The 19,097-nt window shown below is 44.2% G+C and overlaps 1 protein-coding gene across 2 annotated transcripts in view; it reads right to left on the bottom strand.

Annotated features, from left to right (window-relative positions):
- Positions 1-19,097, bottom strand: part of LOC147418234 (uncharacterized) — a 94,315-nt gene that overhangs the window by 53,272 nt on the left and 21,946 nt on the right. The window contains exons 3-5 of one of the 2 annotated variants that reach the window (XM_086506751.1): positions 16,973-17,362; positions 4,358-4,721; positions 3,146-3,302 (exon numbers count right to left, since the gene is read on the bottom strand). In XM_086506751.1, the coding sequence (XP_086362877.1) occupies positions 3,146-3,302; positions 4,358-4,721; positions 16,973-17,362 (911 nt within the window). Of the gene's footprint in view, positions 1-3,078; positions 3,303-4,357; positions 4,722-16,972; positions 17,363-19,097 lie in introns of both variants that reach the window. The other variant, XM_086506750.1, reaches the window with a different exon arrangement.

The following is a 19,097-nucleotide window of genomic DNA, read 5'->3' as shown; positions in this document are numbered from 1 at the left end:
CATAGTTGCGTATGCAGTGGAGTGGCGCTCGTGAGTAGCAGCCAACCACTCCACCCCAAGCTCAATGGTAGCAATGGCCTATCGGGCTCCTACAGTATGTCCTCTGATAGCCGAAAAAGTGACGTAGAGTCCGAAATTGTGGAACAACCCGCAGCAGTGTCAGGTGAAAGATGGTCAAGTGGGAGAGGGCTGGCAAGTGGCACTGCTGGTGGTGAACTATGAGCATGTGGCACTGTTGGCAGGGAATCGGAAGCTAGTCTCACTGGTGGAGTAGAGACGGGTGGAGTGGCCGCAACAGGGATAGGCATAGGAGAAGAAGCAACTCCAAACGGGGCTTGGGAGCTAGTCACTGTGGTAGGAGTGAAAATGGCCGCAGTAGAGAGAGAGAGAGACACACTTTAGAAGCCACAGCTGTGACATGCATAGTGTGATCCGAAGCACTCGAGCCTGTCCCAGAACCAGTAGTGGGAGTAGATGAAGATCGTCGTACAGGATGCTTCACTCGAAGCTGCTGACTACTGATACTCGCAACGCTATCAAGGTATCCTTCACCAGAGTAGATGAAAATCATCGTACACAATGCTTCACTCGAAGCTGCTGACTACTGATACTAGCAACGCTATCAGGGATTCTATTGTATCCTTCACCACTTTAGCCCTTTTCTTTGCTTTCTTCTCGAGTAGACCTGCTGTATGAGCAATCGACTTCTCTTTTACGTTGGAGTCCGTACTCTGCATCTCGGCATCCACATCCATCAGGCCTATATGTATGTAAATAACCTAAGCCAGCATAGGAGCTGCAAAGCACTGAAAGCTAGACTGTACCGACTGCAACTGGGCTCGAAACCTCTTAGCCCGGACTGCAAAGATGTGTAAAGAATTTGGTGAAATCCACAAGGTATTGTGTGGATCAGACAGTAGAGTCCTTCACGGTGAGAAAACATTGTTGGCAAACTTTTGTTTGTTTCTCTGGCATCTCCGAGTAAAAAGTAATACTTAAAGACATTCCACAACTCTTTATTCCGCGCAATTCCGCGCATAGTCTGGGTGATAAGAGTGCAGCAACTCCTGACACGCCTGAACTGTTGCATCCTTCGAAAGCTTGGAGTATGTGTGTGTGGCTGGTTTCAAAGATGGGAAGGTGGTCATGCCCAATGCGTGATCAATCCTGGTAGGGGTAAGGTTGTGGCCCCACACTTTGGTAAAACGGTTCAAAAGCTCGTGTACCATATCTCTAGGCACGTCAATGGGTAATTCGGCATTGGCTAATGCAGTCAGACCTAGTTGTTGCAATTGGTCTTGAGAAAGGATATCCTTTAGAGAAGGATGAGGTAGCTGCAGGTGAAAGTTTAATGTGAAAGGTGACTGACTTTTGGACTTAGGAGGTCTGCTGATTGCATGATGTAACACATGTTGTGCTCTGTTTCTTATGTTTCTAGGATCCACCTCTGGACTGCTAGAAGGCCTTGATTCTGATTCTGAGCTGGAATCCGGATCCACCATGTGAGAGGGAACTCTGTAGCTCTTGTCACTGGCTTCACTGAAAGTCATCTCCGTAACACCATGGCTGCTGTGATCAAATTCCGCTTCCTTTGCAGAACTACTTTCTTTTTCCCTGCGCTAAGGCTTTTTGCGCAAAACTTCCAGTCATATTTGTCGAATACTACTGGCCATATTATCTAAGTAACCACTCAGTGATGGATGCAGAAAAAGTACACTCAGCAAGCTGTATCCTGTATACTGGTCTTCTTGTATATTGTTCTCCTGCTGTATACTCTTCGTACCACAAGAGTTTACATTCCAGGCGCAATCCCACAGACGCATACATACATACCCATGTAGATATTTATGAGAGCAATGATATATCCCATTGTGCAGTGCAGACTGAAAGACTGAAAGGGAGTAGAGTGACCGGATTGCAGCAATTTCTGGCCCTAAGCTTGTCGATAGCTGAGAGGAGAGAGGGTACAACCAAGGATCCTGTAGTGTCTTAACTGAAAAGGGACAGGAGAGGGGTCAGCGGGAGATAGGGCGAGGAGATCACTGGGTAGATAGGGACACGGACAGAGAGGAGGTGGGTTGCGCAAGGTGTGACAGGTTGGTGGTAACGATGTAGGGTAGAGAGGGCGAGGGCACTGGGTAGGGGCGATGGGAGATAGAGAGGGACGAGGGTTAGCATAGATGAGCGAGGTTTAGTGTGTAGGGGCGAGTAAAACTGGGTAGGGGCGAGTGCCAGTAGATAGGGACGAGGGGCAGTAGATAGGGGCAAAATCAGCTAGTTTGGGGCGAGGCCAGTAGGTAGGGGCAAGGGTTAGTGGATAGGGGCGAGGGCCAATAGGTAGGGACGAGGGGCAGTAGATAGGGGCGAAATCAGCTAGTTTGGGGCGAGGCCAGTAGGTAGGGGCGAGGGTTAGTGGATAGGGACGAGGGCCAATAGGTAGGGCCGAGGCCAGTGGATAGGGGCGAGGGGCAATGGGTAGGGGTGAGGCCAGTAGGTAGAGGCGAGGCTAGTGGTTAGGGCCTAGTACCTGAAACTACAAGGGACCAGAGTTTGAACAACAATGCACAAGGCCAAAGAGGGCAACATGTAGAAATTTAAGATGTTTAATATGTTCAATCTGATGCTGCCTGATGCAGTGAGAGAATGTGGAAAATCTGCTTTTTTGGCAGGGGGGAGACTGAAAAGTGCCTCCTTTAATGAGATCTAAGTGAGAGAAAGTGTTTTATATGTTAGAGAGAGAAGAGGGGTGGGAAAATGACATTTTAAAATTCATTTACCCACCTCTCTTTTGGGTTACTAAATAGACTCTTTTTAAATAAAAAATATGGAAATGGCTTTTAAAAAAATCTTAGCATAGGCCTTTTTGCCCTCTCTTTTAGGCTTGGTCAAACTTGGCTTAAGCTTTAAGCATTCCCTTAAACTGCCAAATAAAGAGGCCCTCCTATACCCCATTCACTTCCTAATGTATAGCAAATTTTAAAGAAAGAAGGTGCACAATTGATGCACAAAGAAATGGTGAACTTTTATCAAAATACAAAAAATTATCATTTACTGAACAATACACTTGAGAAAACAAACCTTTCGACCCAAATTCACATGAACAATTCCAAAATTTCTTGCTCTTGTCCAGTTAAAGTGATGAAACCTGAACCCTTCGTTGCGCTCCAACTGCTCAGCAAAGCGCATAGCATAATAAACTGTCTTTGGTAATGGCATGTTGGCAATTGGGCTCGTAGTCAGCTGATAAAACAGAGTTTCACCAGACTTCAGAATGCAAGAATGACCTCCACAATGAACATCACCTGCAATGTTGAAACCGACAATGATGTGCGTTAGATGAATAACTAGCTAAAAAGATTTCCAATAATCAAACAACACACTGAGTACCAGAATGTCCAAAATCTTAGAAATCCTTTTTGGGTCTATCAAAAAATAATAACTGCAACCCTTGCACAAGAGCAGGGCAATCTCTTCTTTCGGATATCCACAAACATTAAAAAAAGAGACAGGCACTAAAGTCTTTGTTCTTTTCCAGATACAACCTTTTATAGAATAAAGTGTCACACACACATCTAACCCTATCTGCATGTGGACAAGCTAACTCCTCCTCCTAGGGTTTAGGACAACCTATGGAGTGTTCTGGTACCCTTGTCAGCCTGTACGCAAGGCATGCATGTCCAGGCACTTGTATTAGTTGCATACCCTCTGATTGCGCATGAGCACAGACACTATTTGTAAGGTGTAGGCACTAGAGAGTGTTCCCATACAGTAGTATTAGTTCCTGGCCTAGGTAGTTCACCATATGTGACGCACCTCTGACGATTAAAAGCTATCAAGAACCGAAACAAGTGCTGGTCATGAACCAAAGTCAGATCACAGTGACAAAAAATGATTTGAAATGCAAAAGAAATACATTGGCCTCCTCTCAAGAAGTGTGACCATTCTACAATATTCATAAAATACACACAGCGTGTGTGTGCGCACGCGCGCTCCATACATGCACGCACATGCTGCCAATCATGGTCTACAGCAAGAAGCTAGCTTCAGAGCAACCTTTTAAAGTACAGAAAACTTGCAATGAGAAAAGACATGACTTTTGAAATGTAGGCTTTCCCTCCTTTCTTACCTTTTTTAAGGCTCTATTTGCTATCTAATCAAAGATCAAGGGTTGAAGACTTTCACAACAATGTTAGCATTCATATCATGACAAAGATTGTTCCTTCTTCTATAAAGAGCCCAATACATAAGACACCAGTGTGCCTATAAAAGATATCCAAACGAATAACAAATTGCCAAGAAATAAAGTGCCAAGCTACATTTCACAGACAGTAGCTAGGAATAGAAAAAAAAAGTGTACCTCCCAAGACAATCACTTCGCGGCATATTTTTGATTCTTTCCAGCGCTGCAGGCTATCAACCATCCTCTTTTGCTCATGCTTATATGCCGACCAATGCCCTTTGAAATCTTCCAGACGATCAACAACTGTAGGAGCAACACGAGTAACAGCAGGCACTAGAAATACCAAAGGGGCAGGAGAACAAACTACCAAAACCCGCACACTTCGAAACACGCCACCATCTCCAAGTGCTTCATCAATGTCTTCCCATTGCCTTGACCCTAAATATGGTGTCGGATCATTCTCCACACGGTGAAATGTCCGTGACCCACGGATGTCCAAAAACATCAATCCTATATTGTCTATAACATGGAAGTAGTGATCCTGAAATAAGGAAACAAATTAAGGGAATGCAAGAAAATTTCACATCGTATCCATCAAATGATAACCCACAAAAATTGACACAAAACACAAACAAGAATAATAACTGATGAATTTCATTCAACCACACAATTGACAGATACTAAAAAAAGACTCTCTCTCTCTCTCTCTCTCTCTATATATATATATATATACATATATATATATATATATACATATATATATATATATATACATATATATATATATATATATACATATATATATATATATATATACATATATATATATATATATATACATATATATATATATATATATACATATATATATATATATATATACATATATATATATATATATACATATATATATATATATATATATATACATATATATATATATATATACATATATATATATATATACATATATATATATATATATATATATATATATATATATACATATACATATATATATATATATATATATATATATATATATATATATATATAGATATATATGCTTTATGGGGTTCAGATTTGGGGACCTCAGTGGACCACCATGGCAGATCTGGTGAGAGGCCTCTAGTCTCTATGATCTCTCGGCTGATTCGGGCTAAGGCCTCAGTGCCACATGAGATTATTCGAGCCGAGCTAGTTGCCCCCCGTAGTTGAGGCCCTTACTAGATCGGTTTCCTTCATGCATAATTTACGGGACCTTCCCAAAGACAGATATGCTCGGCTAGCCCTTGAGTCATCCCGACAGCTAGCGCTACAGAGGGACACAGCATGCTGGTATGGGCAGATGACATCATGGATTCAATCACATGGCTTTAACATGGGTAGATTGCCCCTATTCCAGTACTCCTTAGATGCACCCTCCCTTTCTCTCGCACGGATAGAGATCATTAGACTCATACGTCAAGATTTGATTCAGCTAGATACCAGAAGCACATGGATACAGCCGATACAAGAGTTGGGCACGAAGATGGCTTTCTATAGAGAGCATCTTCTCCAACTAACAGCGGATGGATATGTGATCAGACCGGCCTATATAGACACTCATTTATCCTATGGGATACAATGTGCTATTGGTCAGATGTGCACATCATCACATTAGCTAGAGATTCAGACTGGCAGATTTAGGAGAGTACGAGCGGAAGCAAGGATATGCCAGCTGTGTCATATAGAGCCAGAGACGAGTTACATCACATTTGTCATTGTCCGCTATACTATGAGATACGGGGTCGATTTCACTGTTTATCCAGAGAGGGCTTTGGACCGTTGGCTAGAGTCATGAGATATCAGGATCAGACATGCCTCGGGTTGTTTTTGCTAGAGCTGCGTAGACATAGGGAGAGTCCCTTGAGGAGACCAGGCAGTGGGAGACATTCACAGAGAGAGATCACTGACTTCTTTAGAGCAGGGACTCAGCAGCCAGATGAGCATACTTCACAGCAGACTTAGAGGCCACTTATACCAAGAGACACCCAGTACGATATTTACAGAGACGGACATTGACGAAGCTCTTCAGCGACCAATGCAATACTTTCTCGGACAACGCCCGATGCCGGGCATCCTCGGGGCATTGATGATGATTTTACTTTGACCATTGTAGCCCTTTAGTTCAGTCTTTCACTTTACTTCATTTTATTTTTGCACCCAGACATTGGATTAGATCCACAAGGATTGTATCAGTTTGGTCTCATAGGTCATTTTGGCCTTTTGAAGATGTTTAATATAACATTCCATTTCATTTCATCATCTCTCTCTCTCTCTCTCTCTCTCTCTCTCTCTCTCTCTCTCTCTCTCTCTCTCTCTCTCTCTAACCTTGGTAAGACCAAAGTAATGGTGTTTAACCCCACTGCACAATGGGTCAGGGGGTCAGTTCCCACCTTTATATATGGTCAAGAAACTGTGGAGTATACAGATGCATACACCTATCTCGGGGAGGTCTTCAATGGCCCAATATTTTCCTTGAGGAGGGCAGCAGAGACGAGATTGACAGAGCTTACGCAACACGAGGGAGATTGGAGAGGATGTGTTAGCAGGTTCAGTTCCAAGAACCTCGAACAAAGCTCTGGATCTTTGACACTCTAGTCACTTCTGCCATGCTATACGGAATGGAGATATGGGGCCCTCAGTGGACCATCACAGCAGAGTTGGTAGTGGTGATGGCTAGAGATGTATGGAGAGGCCTTTGGTTTATATGATCTCTCGGATGATTAGGGCCAAGCCTTTAGTACCACATGAGATTGTTAGGGCGGAGCTTGCTGCCCCTCCGTTGGTAGTCCCTCCGTTGGGAGTGGAGGTGCTCACTCGAGCAGTCTCCTTTATGCATAGCACCTGGACTCTCCCCACAGATAGATACTTAGCCCTAGAGTCTTCACGATAGCTGGCATCACAGGGAGATAAATCATGTCAGTATGCACATGGCATCTTGGTTTTAGATGCATGGTTTTCGTGTGGACCGACTACCCCCATTTCAGTACTCTTTGGATGCACCCTCCATCTCCCTCACTCGAGCAGAGCTTACTAGGCTCATCAGGCAGCACATGACTCAATTGGATACCAGGAGGACATGGACACAACCTACAGATGAGTTGGGTACGAAGATGGCTTTCTATAGAGAGCATCTTCTTCAGCTTACAGAGGATGGATTTGTGATCAGGCCCGAGTACATGGATACTCATCTATCTCACGGAATACGGTGTGCTATTGGTCAGTTACGCACATCCTCACACCAGCTAGAGATTGAGACAGGTAGATTAAAGGAGTGCCAGCCGAGTCCAAACCCTGTCAGCTATGTCAGACGGAGCTCGAGACAGTTACACTACGTATGTCATTGCCCAGTATACTATGAGATACGAGGCTGCTTCTACTGTATATTTAGAGAGGGTTTTGGCATAGTCACAAGGGACGTGTCCCAAGGAGTGGGGACGGGGGACGGGGGACAGGGCTCACCTTGTAGCATCCTCTCCCAACGGGGAGACCATCACAATCCTAGAAATAGGTGGTGTGAGTAAGGCTGCTCTAAGGAAGTCTAGAAGCTGAGGTGAAGTTGGCAACCTCTCTCCAACCACTTTGGATACCAAACAGCATGCTTCTAATGTAGCCCCTGAACTCTGAATAGAACTGAGTGTGTGCTAAAAGTCTAATCCCAATAAATAATCCATCAGAATGAACAAACTCACCTCCGAAGAACAAAACCAAAAGCAACCCAAGGACTGGATCTACTGACCTAGTGAAACTCACCACCACTATATCACAGCTTATGTTACAGGCTTGGACACTCCAAGCAAGAAATCAAGAGCAACACACGAACAAAAACTGCAAATAACTGAAATGAACTTGAATAGAGAGAGAGAGAGAGAGAGAGAGAGAGAGAGAGAGAGAGAGAGAGAGAGAGAGAGAGAGAGAGAGAGAGAAATGACACCTAACGACGAAGTTCCGTTCCCCCATATCCACTAACCGCAACGACTAGCACCCCTTTCGGTATTTCTTTATTGATTGCTAATCACAAAGGTACCAACTCCCGAGGGTGGAGCTCTACGAGACTCTGTGTTCAGATGCTCTCAATAAGTGGCCTAGAGGACTCTTATAAACACTACAAGGGATGCCCAAACTCAGAGCCCCAAAAAGCATCATGTTTCAAAGCTCTTATCCCAAAAGCATTTGTCTCTAAACACTAACACCAAAAATCTGAAGCCCATGTGCTACTGCCACGTCGGCAAATCCAGCATTTTGCGACCACATGCCACATCAGCACGTTCGAACCACGTCAGCATGTTGGACCAGATTTTGAAGGTCTTCATCTTCTAGGTTTTAGGCCCCTCGGCCATTCTTCATAGTTGGTTAAGGGTTAGGTTTTCAAAAAACCCTAACCCCCCCCTAGGACTGTCATCTTTAGGGTATGCTACATCACAAACTTGTGGGATACCCCCCCTCTTGAAAGAATTGTGATCGCCCTTGATCATGCCTGCAAAACAAACATAGGCCAAAAACTTTCTTCAGTAGACACTTACTCTATGACACATACACTAGACTGCACACATCCAGTACTTGTGCAAAGACATCAATCATTGATCAATCACATTTCCATCGAGGGTCCCAGATACAAATCATAATCATGGTAACATATTTAGCAATCACATCGAGATCTTGCTGATCTTTTCACGACTATCTTGATCCATTGAATCTTGTCACTATCAGATCCGTATCCCTTCACCGATTTCAAGCTAAACATGACCATGACCACTCCCACAAGACATTACATTCAGAAAGCATGCATTGCACAAGTCAAACTGAAAGCGGCTTGTGGGGCAGTAGGCTTTGGCTTTCACCCGAAATTCTTTACTTTAGACACACACAGAGAGAACGCGCGAAGGAAACCTGTGACGGAAATTAACATTAAGTACACACACAGCTCGGATGCTAGAATGCCCCGAGCAGACGCCGACAACCTGTAGGCCCCAAAATTGGCGCCCCTGTCAGTATTTCTTTATATTTGAGAGGGTAAATTACAAAGTAGAGTCCTGGGAATCCTTTACCTGTATCCCGCTAGATACTACCAGTTTTGGTCAAATTTCAGTAGCATAACAACCCCAAAACTTGCCCGAAAACAATTCCCCTGCTAGAACTCCCTTTCACTGGCGTATACCCTCTGATTCCTGCCCAAAAACAGTAGATTCAGCATGTATTTACTGGTTTTTGCCCTGTTTTCAGCCCCAAATAGTCCCTCTCAGCTTAAAATTCAGCGCCAACTTTTTTGAATGAGGCAAGTACATGAAATTCTACCACTTGGCACTATTACAAGCTTTTGTCCGTTTCGGGTCGGCATTACGAATCTTCCACGCATCAGGCAATTTCAGCCTCTAAGCCACATCGCTAATCTTGTCAAGCACTTGAAAAGGTCCATAGTAACGCATGCTGAGCTTAGAAAACAGTCGTTCCTTGCCCTTCATCTTCTTTAACCTTGCCTTTTCGAACCTTAACAGTACCCAATCACCAGGTGATAACAACAATTCACGACGGTGACAATCAGCAGCCTTTTTCAGCTTTGCCTAAGTCTTCTCCAAGGCAACTTTAATTTTCTTATACATTTCATCCATGTTCTCAACATACCAATCTGCCTCAAAGATCTTGTCCTTTATATGCAAAATGGGAGGAACTTTTTTGCCGCCTTCAGCAATCTCGAAAGGTGCTTGCCAGTCGACGAATGCACCGTATTATTGTACGCATATTCAAGCATAGGCAAATACTGTTCCCACTTGCCCTTATTATCTGACACACAGCATTTCAGCAGATCTAAGACAGTAGAATTAGCCTCTTCTGATTGCCCATCAGTTTGTGGATGAAACTAAGACGAGAACTTGAGCGTAGTGCCCATGTTCTCAAACAATCCTCTCCAGAACAAACTGGTCATGCGAGGATCACGATCACTAAATTTATTGTGGCATACCATGGTATTTAAACACATTGTACATAAACAAGCGTGCCATCTGATCAGATTTTATCTTCTTCCTGACACGGATAAAATGGGCCTGCTTGCTGAACCTGCAGATAATGATCCATATACCATCATTCCCTGTTGGCATTCTTGGAAGATCAAAGATAAAGTCCATAGCTATGCTTTCCCATGGCTTATCCGGAATCGGCAGTGGTTGTAACAACCCTCGTGCCTTTTGCCTGTCAAACTTGACCTTTTGGCAAATCACGCATGCTCGCACAAAGACATCCACATCTTCCTCAAGGTAGGCCAATAGAAGAATGTCTCTACCGCTTTAACTGTCGCATCAATACCACGATGCCCTGCATACGGTGGGATATGACTCTCTTCCATGACCTTATGTCGCAATAATCTGGAAGTGGAACATAGAAAGAATGTTTGCCCATCGCATATGCTTTTCGGATAACTTTGACTGTGTCAAGAAGTATCGCAAAGTCTGATGATCTGTTTGGACAACAAAATCAGCACCTAAGAGTAGTGCTTCCAGCTAGAAAGCGCATGAATCACGGCCAAGAGCTCTTTCTCATAGACTTGCATAGTCCTCTCTGGCCCTTGCAAAATTCGGCTTTCATAAGCTACTACCCGTCCATCTTTCATTAGCACTGCTCCAATGCTACTCCCACATGCGTCACACTGGACCACAAATGACTTCCTGAGATCTGGCAAAACAATTACTGGATCTAAAGTCAACTTTTCCTTTAAGAGACTAAAAGCTGAAATCTCTTTTTGGGTCCATCTGAAAGTGACCTCTTTCTTTTGCAATGCGTGAAGAGGCGATGCTATCTCTACAAAATTTCTGATAAACCTTCTATAGTAGGAACACAGTCCCAAGAAGCTTCTGACATCGTGCACAATCTTCAAGTCTGGCCATGTCTTGATAGCTTCGACCTTTGCCAGATCCATTCTAACACCATCCTTTGAGACTATGTGGCCAAGAAAGTGGATCTCTTCCAGGAAGAATTCACTTTTCTTAGGATTGACAAGTAGCCTGTGACTGCGCAGCTCTTCGAATACAATGGTCAAGTGACGCCTATGCTCCTCTTCATTCTTCAAATACACTATCATGTCATCAAAGAATGTCCCAACAAACTGTTGATGCGAGCAGAAAATCCGGTCCATCATTCTCTTGAATGTGGCAGGAGCATTTGTTAGACCAAATGGCATCACTAGAACCTCATAAAGATCAAATGTCGTTCTGAACGCAGTCTTGTGCACATCCTCTAGCCTTATACGAATCTGATGGTACCTGCTCTTAAGGTCTATCCTGTTGAAAATTGTAGCACCCTCTACACGATCGAGAATATCATCAATTCGAGGAATGGAAACCTATTCTTGATGGTATTCTTATTCAACGCACGGTAATCAATACACATGCGCCATGAGCCACCCTTCTTCTGCACTAGGAGCATTGGGTGGCAAAAGGGTGAAGAACTAGGCTGAATCAGCCCCTTCTGTAATAGCTCCTCAACCTGGCCCATAATCTCTTTTTGCTGAGCCGCACTAACCCTGTAGGGAGGTCTATTTGGTGGGCTACACCCTGGCACCAAATCTATCCGATGGTCCTCGGGTCTCTCTGGCGGCAATTGCGACGGGAACGAATCAAAAAAACAGTCACTAAACTTTTGCAAGAATGCTGACCTTTCTTTATCTAACACACATAAATTTGACTCATCATTATCTGAGACATCACGTGCAAAAATCAAGTACACAGAAAGACGATTCTTTATTACAGAAGTGATAGCAGAAGCAGATACAATAGGGATAGACTCCCCTTTGAGCTTTACATCCAAAACATGAGTTTTTCCCCTATGCTGAAGGGTGATCGTCTTGCCGAAGACATCCAGCACGCCATGTACTCTGAACATCCAGGGAATCCCAAGTAGCGCATCGCACCCTTCCAATGGCATGATATAGAACTCTTTTGTGTCCACATATGACTGAATGTGCAGACGCAGCTTTCCAATAATGGGAGTAACACACTCCGAGTAGCCAGGACATGCCACCCTGCCTGTGCTGTGTACCCCATCTCTTCAGCTCTGATGCCCAGCTTCATAGCTAACTCTGGTGAGATAAAGTTTGGTTTGACACCTGGATCAAAGAAGATGAGTGCCGTCTGATCTCTAACTTTACCCCATGCTCTGCATAACTCACTCGCATCCGTATTGGGCCTATCACCCACCATGTCTGGCACCAGACCTGCCGTGGGTTTAGGCTTCTTTCCTTTCTGGTCCTCTTTATCATCTGAGTCAGCTAGTCTTTTCCTTTGTGGACAATTGGTAGCAAAGTGACCAGGCTGCTCGCATATAAAGCATTTATTTTCAACCATTAGGACCTTCTTTTCCTCGAGCGACTTGCGCACAAAAGGCTTCCTTTTCTGTTTCTTTGCCTGCGCTCCAGAAGTCCCGGCTGAATCCTTGTCTTTGGTGGCCTTTTCCGACCCCTGTGACACTTCAGGAGTCGTTTTCACAAAGGGCTTCTTCGCTGAATTTTTCTTCTACTGCCCTCCTTTTTCGTTGCTCGGAAACCCACTGTCCTCTCCTTTCAACAAGGCAAGACCAGTGTTAGCAACTTCCATAAGCTGAGTGAGGGTAGTCACTCTGTTCTTGGTACAGTAATCACAAAGCCCTTTAGGCAGCCCACAGCAGTACTTCTCTATCTGCTCTTGTCAATGGCACAAATCTGTAGGAGGTCACTGAGAGTAACGCTTTACAAAACCTCCTATTGTACTCCAGCAAGCTCTTGCATGTAGCCGAAGTAAGCTGGTGCCAATCTGTCATGACGTCGGCTTCAAATTCATTTGACAGCCAAGCAGATGCAAACATTTGCTTGAAGTAGACCCAAGTGGCGGGTGCCTGTCCTTGCATTAACAATGTCGTCCACCATGTAAGCGCATTGTCCTTTAAGAAAGTGGCAACTTTCCTGACTTTCGAGGCCTCTGTAAAATTCCCTCCTGCATAAGCCGTATCAAATTGTTGGAGAAAAGTGAGAGCCTTTGCTTTATCCTCAAAGCCACTGAAAGTGCTGAACTTCACAGCTACACCACCTTCTTTGTAAGCTTTCGGCTTCTCTAGTGCCCCCAAGTTGTCATAAGGAATGGTCTGCAACATGGGCACTGTAGTAGGCATGATCGGCACATCTTGGCTCACATTTTGCGTCATAGGTGCGATATCTGGCTGCTGTCCAGAAAAACCAGCCATGCCAAAGTGACCTTGTGGCACCCCAAACTGGCCCTCGTTGCACTGAAAACCCTGCTGCATGTCGATACTACCATACATGGGGTTTGGCATCATGCCTTGCATACCCCCAAACACTATTCCTGGCATGTACGGCTGATTTCCAGGCGCATAACGAGCCATACTTTGAAACACTGGTCCACCCCCGAAATACCCAGGATGTATTGTGGGTGGTGGAAAAACTGGATGCATAGCCTGATATCCAGTTCCCTGTCCATTCAAGACAGCATGCGGGCTCTGAAAGGTGGCGGGCTGAAGTGGCATAACCTGTGGGATAGGCGTTCTAGCCACCTGTTCAAGCACGGGAGGAACCTGTTTTGGAGCCCCTGACTCCGCAACATGCGAGTGTTCCCTATCCTGCTGAGTCGCATGAAGTACCTGGGCTTGAGCCTCAACAAGCACTGTACACTGTGTAGGTTGCCTATTTTGTTGTTGCACTGGTGGCGCTTGCAAGAACTCCATAAACCTTGGATTCTCCACCAATTGCAAAAAGACATTCACCATGGCAACTAACTAAGTCCTGAACGCATCATCCTCAAGTTGCCCAGTCATAAAGTCCTATACTACTAGAGGGACATTCACATCGATAGGAGGTACAGATTGACGTGGCCATGAGCTCTCGCCAATCTCGAAAACCATAGGAACTTCCTGTCTGTCCTTCAAAGAAGAACCCTCTTCCATAATGCCCTTCCCTTTGTCGGCCATAGTGTAATCCCGCGTTCTTGTACTCTGTGTCTCTACCCAAAACAACCGAGGCTCACTTCTTGAGGAAAAAGTGATTGATGTCCCGGCAACGGAACCTTGAAACCGGCCCGTGGGGCGGTAGGCTTTGGCTTTCACCCAAAATTCTTTACTTTAGACACACACAGAGAGAACGTACGAAGGAAACCTGTGACGGGAACTAACACTTAAGTACACACACGGCTCGGAAGCTAGAATGCCCCGAGCAGATGCCGACAACCTGTAGGTCCCAAAATTGACGCCCCTTTCGGTATTTCTTTATATTTGAGAGGGTAAATTACAAAGTAGAGTCCTGGAAATCCTTCACCTATACCACTACCAGTTTTGGCCAAATTTTGGTAGCATAACAGCCCCAAAACTTGCGCGAAGACAATTCCTCTGCTAGAACTCCCTTTCACTAGCGTATACCCTCTAATTCCTGCCCAAAAACAGTAAATTCAGCACGCTGTATTTACTGGTTTTTTCCCTGTTTTCAGGCCCAAATAGTCCCCTTGCCAGTGGGACACGATTCCCAAGGGTTCTTGCGTCCGTATGGCTGAAAAACAGCCAATTTATAGCGCATACACAGCGCTGAATTTGCACCTGTGCGGTGAGGTTATGACCCTCACCGGTGCTGCTTTGGAGTAGCAGTTAGCTACCCCTGTTCTTGCTCAAGGAGGCTCTTGCCTCAGCACAAAAGCATGAAACCACACAACTGTACATCAGTCAAATGAAGAGCCCTCTTGTGGGGCATCACATAACTGCACGTAGGGGAGAGAGAGCAGTGTGTAGCGTGCAGGGCATCACCCTAGCACCACACTATACATGAGAGGGAAAGAAAGCACTCCATAGCTCTTAACCTATGACAAAAAGCAAAGCGAGGCTCCTCTCAGCTTTAAAATTCAACGCCAATTTTTCTAAATGAGGCAAGTACATGAAATTCTGCCACTTGGCGCGATTACAAGCTTTTGCCCGTTTCGGGATTTCCGCCTAAAAATCTCCCAACTGGTTGCTCAGTTGACTTCGCGGCAGAGTTGTTAAATGTTCCCTTGGTCATACCGAAGGTAATGACGCGAACAAATTTCATGGCCCAAAATCGTAGTTCCCTAATTTTTAGGAGATGCTTCTGTTCGGCTACCACTGGTCATATGACCATCTATCCTCATTGCGATTGCATTCAAAAGTGCAATGTGGCCCAACTGTCGAATACTTTCTGTTGGTAGTCCCACCTTGACTTTATGCCTTTATTGAGTTCACTTCCTAGTATCCACCAACTTGCTAAGTGCGACGGGGTTTCCTACATGATCTTGCTCTGAGCCTAGACATCCTCTTACTATACGAATTCCAGTGCCGACCACTTCCCGTCTGCGGGTGAAACTACCGTTCACATTGGCCATACAATGTCCGACCGTTTGCTACTTCAAAAAGAGGGTCTGAAAAATAAAACAAAAATCATTGGGAAGAAACCAACAACTAAGGTTAGCAGTTGCCTCGTCCTCGTGACATAGTTAACAGTTGCCACGTCCTCGGGACACATACACTTAGTTCACACGGAACTATGAGGTGCAATCATTCAATCTAGTCATCCCATCTAGTCTACAACTCTTGATGCACCTAGATCTTTGTGTAAAAAGATTGAGACCGGTAGATTCAGAGGGATACCAGCAACTAACAAGATATGCCGCCTATGTCATACAGAGCCAGAGATGGAGATATGTCAGTGCAAAGTGTATTACGAGATAAGGGGTCGCTTCCACTCTCTATTCAGAGAAGGCTTCGGACCCTTCTCCAGAGTCATGAGCTATCAGGACCAGAGATGTCTTGGATTGTATCTACTTGAGTTACACAGACACAGAGATAGTTTACTGAGGAGATCTAAAAAGAGACAAATCCCAGAGACACATTACTGATTTCTTCACACCAGACACCCTACACATAGAGGAGCAGCCACACTGCAAAGCTCAGCTCATACTCACACCTGCGGTACTCTCATTGATCGAGCATTGGAGCTCGGGAGATCGAGACGCCCACGACTGAGGAAAGGAGCTTCACAGCATCGACGGAGACTACAACAGAGGATTTGAGCCATACTATCTCGACATCCAGAGTACAAATGAGGATGGATTCATCACCCATTGTATCTTTCTCTTGTATTTGGGCACCCACTGTATCAATCATCACACATACCCCACACAGTTCCAGCTAGTAGCACTTCTAGATTCAATTTAGTATCTCCTTTTTTTTGTACTCAAACATCGTATCAAATTCACCAGTTTGTAACATATTGGTCTCATAGGTCATTTTGGCCTTTTGAATATGTTAATATATCATTTCATTTTGCTCTCTCAAAATGTGCATGTGTGTGAAAGTGCCCAAGTGCACCTGTTTGCAAATGTGTGTTGTGTGCGTGCGTGCGGGTGGGCGTGCAACCATGCACGCGCACACACCTATTTGCAGGGGGTGTGGGTGCGTGGGTGGGTGTGTGTGTGTGTGTGTGTGTGTGTGTGTGTGTGTGTGTGTGAGAGAGTATGGACGCATGCATGTGAGCAGGTGTATGTGTGTCATTTGCTGGAAATAACAATGCACTGAGCTGCAGAAGAGGCAGAGTCAGGCAGCCAGAAAGGACACTCAAAACTGACAAAAAAAAAGGCAGAGCATCATGTGCAGTATCTTATGGAACTTCTTATCCCATGACTGCTTTGCAAGAGCAATCTTCTGTGACCCAAATATGCAGCCAAAAAGAAACTGTGAATTGTTGGTGAAGTACAAAGAGCTGACGAACTTTACCTTTTGAATGTTGTCCAGGTTTGAGAAATCGACATCTTCAAAGAGCTGTCTTTGATATTCAAGAGTGACAGTCCAAGCGCACCGTGCGACAAAATACTCGTCAGATTCCTTGCGATGATCACGACAATTATCGCCCCAGTTGTCCCGGATTTCATGGTCATCATAGATCATGAGGCTTGGACAATGTGCAAGACATTTTGCTGTGTATGGATGCTTCCATGTCTGCCTGTATACTTCCCGATACTTCTCACATATCTCTTCTTGCTTTGAAGACCACTCTTCTTTGGACAAACCCTTCAACATGTGCAAACCTATTTTGAAGCGGTTCAACCACCTGTCTCGATCCTTTCCCGCACCTGCATCTAAATGTCGATCCCCATCGCCGTATATCTGCAGATATCTCGCACATTCTTAAGCATCTCTCTCTCTCTCTCTCTCTCTCTCTCTCTCTCACGACGCTCTTCTTCTTCTTCTCTCTCAAGCGGCTAGCAGCTCTCTCTATCTGCTGTGAGAGAGAGAGAGAGAGGGAGAGAGAGAGCGCGTCCGTCTACAGTGACGACGTCGTCAACGAATTTTCCTGGTTGAAAGGTGGCATTATAAAATGACTATACATGTTATATACAACACACATATATAATTATTAATATTTATATATAAGCATGCATGCATATATATATATACATAGTGCATACACAATAATGTATATGTTTTAATGTATATGTTTATGTGCATACATATGTATGTATATGTATATGCATGCATGCATGTGTGTGGGTAGGTGTGGGTGGGTATGAAAGCATAACAATAACTGTAACCACTATGCCATTAGCTACAAGAAGGGTAGTATTGCCCTTTAAGGGCTAATTTTTATTTACATATATAGACAGACATATGTACATCACCCACACAAACACACATATATGTGTGAAAAAAATTGGCTTGAAATAAATATGAGAGAGAGAGAGATCTTTGTTCTATAAGGTGATAATTATGAGAGAGAGAGAGAGAGAGAGAGAGAGAGAGAGAGAGAGATCTTTGTTCTATAAGGTGATAATTCTTGAATGATATAAGCAGACATGTGTGTTTGTGTCAGTGTTTGTGTGCATGTGAAATTTTTCAAGTGGTTCTATTATCAGGTTCAATCATATGCGAACAAGGTTTTCTTAATATCATAGGATAAAATTGCCTCATGAACTCTTGTTCTTTTTTTTTTGTCTCTTGAAGCAAATCCACACAAAAGTGGATTGAGATGTGTTCTTTCGTGCATGTAAATCTATGAGAGAACTAAATTTTGGAAGCTAAAGAAGACCATTGGTAATATTGTGTAGATGTTTTGTAGCAATCTTTGTGATTTTTGTGCCTTTTGTTGGCATTAATCTTATGAAGTTTAATTTTTTCACTATAAACTTTCTTTTATTGTGCCCCTATTGTGTGCGTGTATTTGCATGTGGTGTGTCAGACACGTGAGTGTGATGCACTGCTTTCTCATCAGGATCGTTGTGTATATGTGCTTGCACTATGGCCTCCTCAAGTGTCTTGGGGTCGTGGGTTTGACATGCTTCTTAAGCTTTGGTGCCAACCCACGGATAAACCCATGCACTTGCTCAAAAGGTATCTAGACCATCCAGCTTGATAACCATATCACAATAGTGCGAGATATATTCCAACATTGTCTTATGTTGACGCTTAGAACACTTGTCCCAAGCAAACCAATTTTTGTTCGCTTCATTTGTGGGGAGAATTTCTTTTCTGAACACATTTTGCTTGTTCAATATTAAAGGTCACAAATATTAGCAGCCAAACAACTTGGTTAACATTTCACAATTTAGCCATACGAATGTGTGGCCCCTCCTATGGACGAGGGGAGGGAGGGAGCTCCCCTTGTGCGGAGAGAGAGAGAGAGAGAGAGAGAGAGAGAGAGAGAGCATTCTCTTGGCACCCAATCCACTCTCGACTCCCCACGCTAGGGCCTCCCTCTCTTTTTTTTGTTGCCTTTTGATCCCTTTCCTTATGCCACGTGGCAAGGGCCTCCAAGGTGCATTAGATATGGCTGAGAATTCAATTCTACTTATTTGTAACAAAAGGCCAAAATTCATAAATGATCATGATGTCAATTCAAACACGA

The sequence above is a fragment of the Adiantum capillus-veneris genome, chromosome 30 (assembly GCF_014529385.1).
Source record: "Adiantum capillus-veneris isolate H3 chromosome 30, ASM1452938v2, whole genome shotgun sequence".
Classification (NCBI taxonomy): Eukaryota; Viridiplantae; Streptophyta; class Polypodiopsida; order Polypodiales; family Pteridaceae; genus Adiantum; species Adiantum capillus-veneris.
This window is presented reverse-complemented; position numbering and strand designations above follow the sequence as displayed.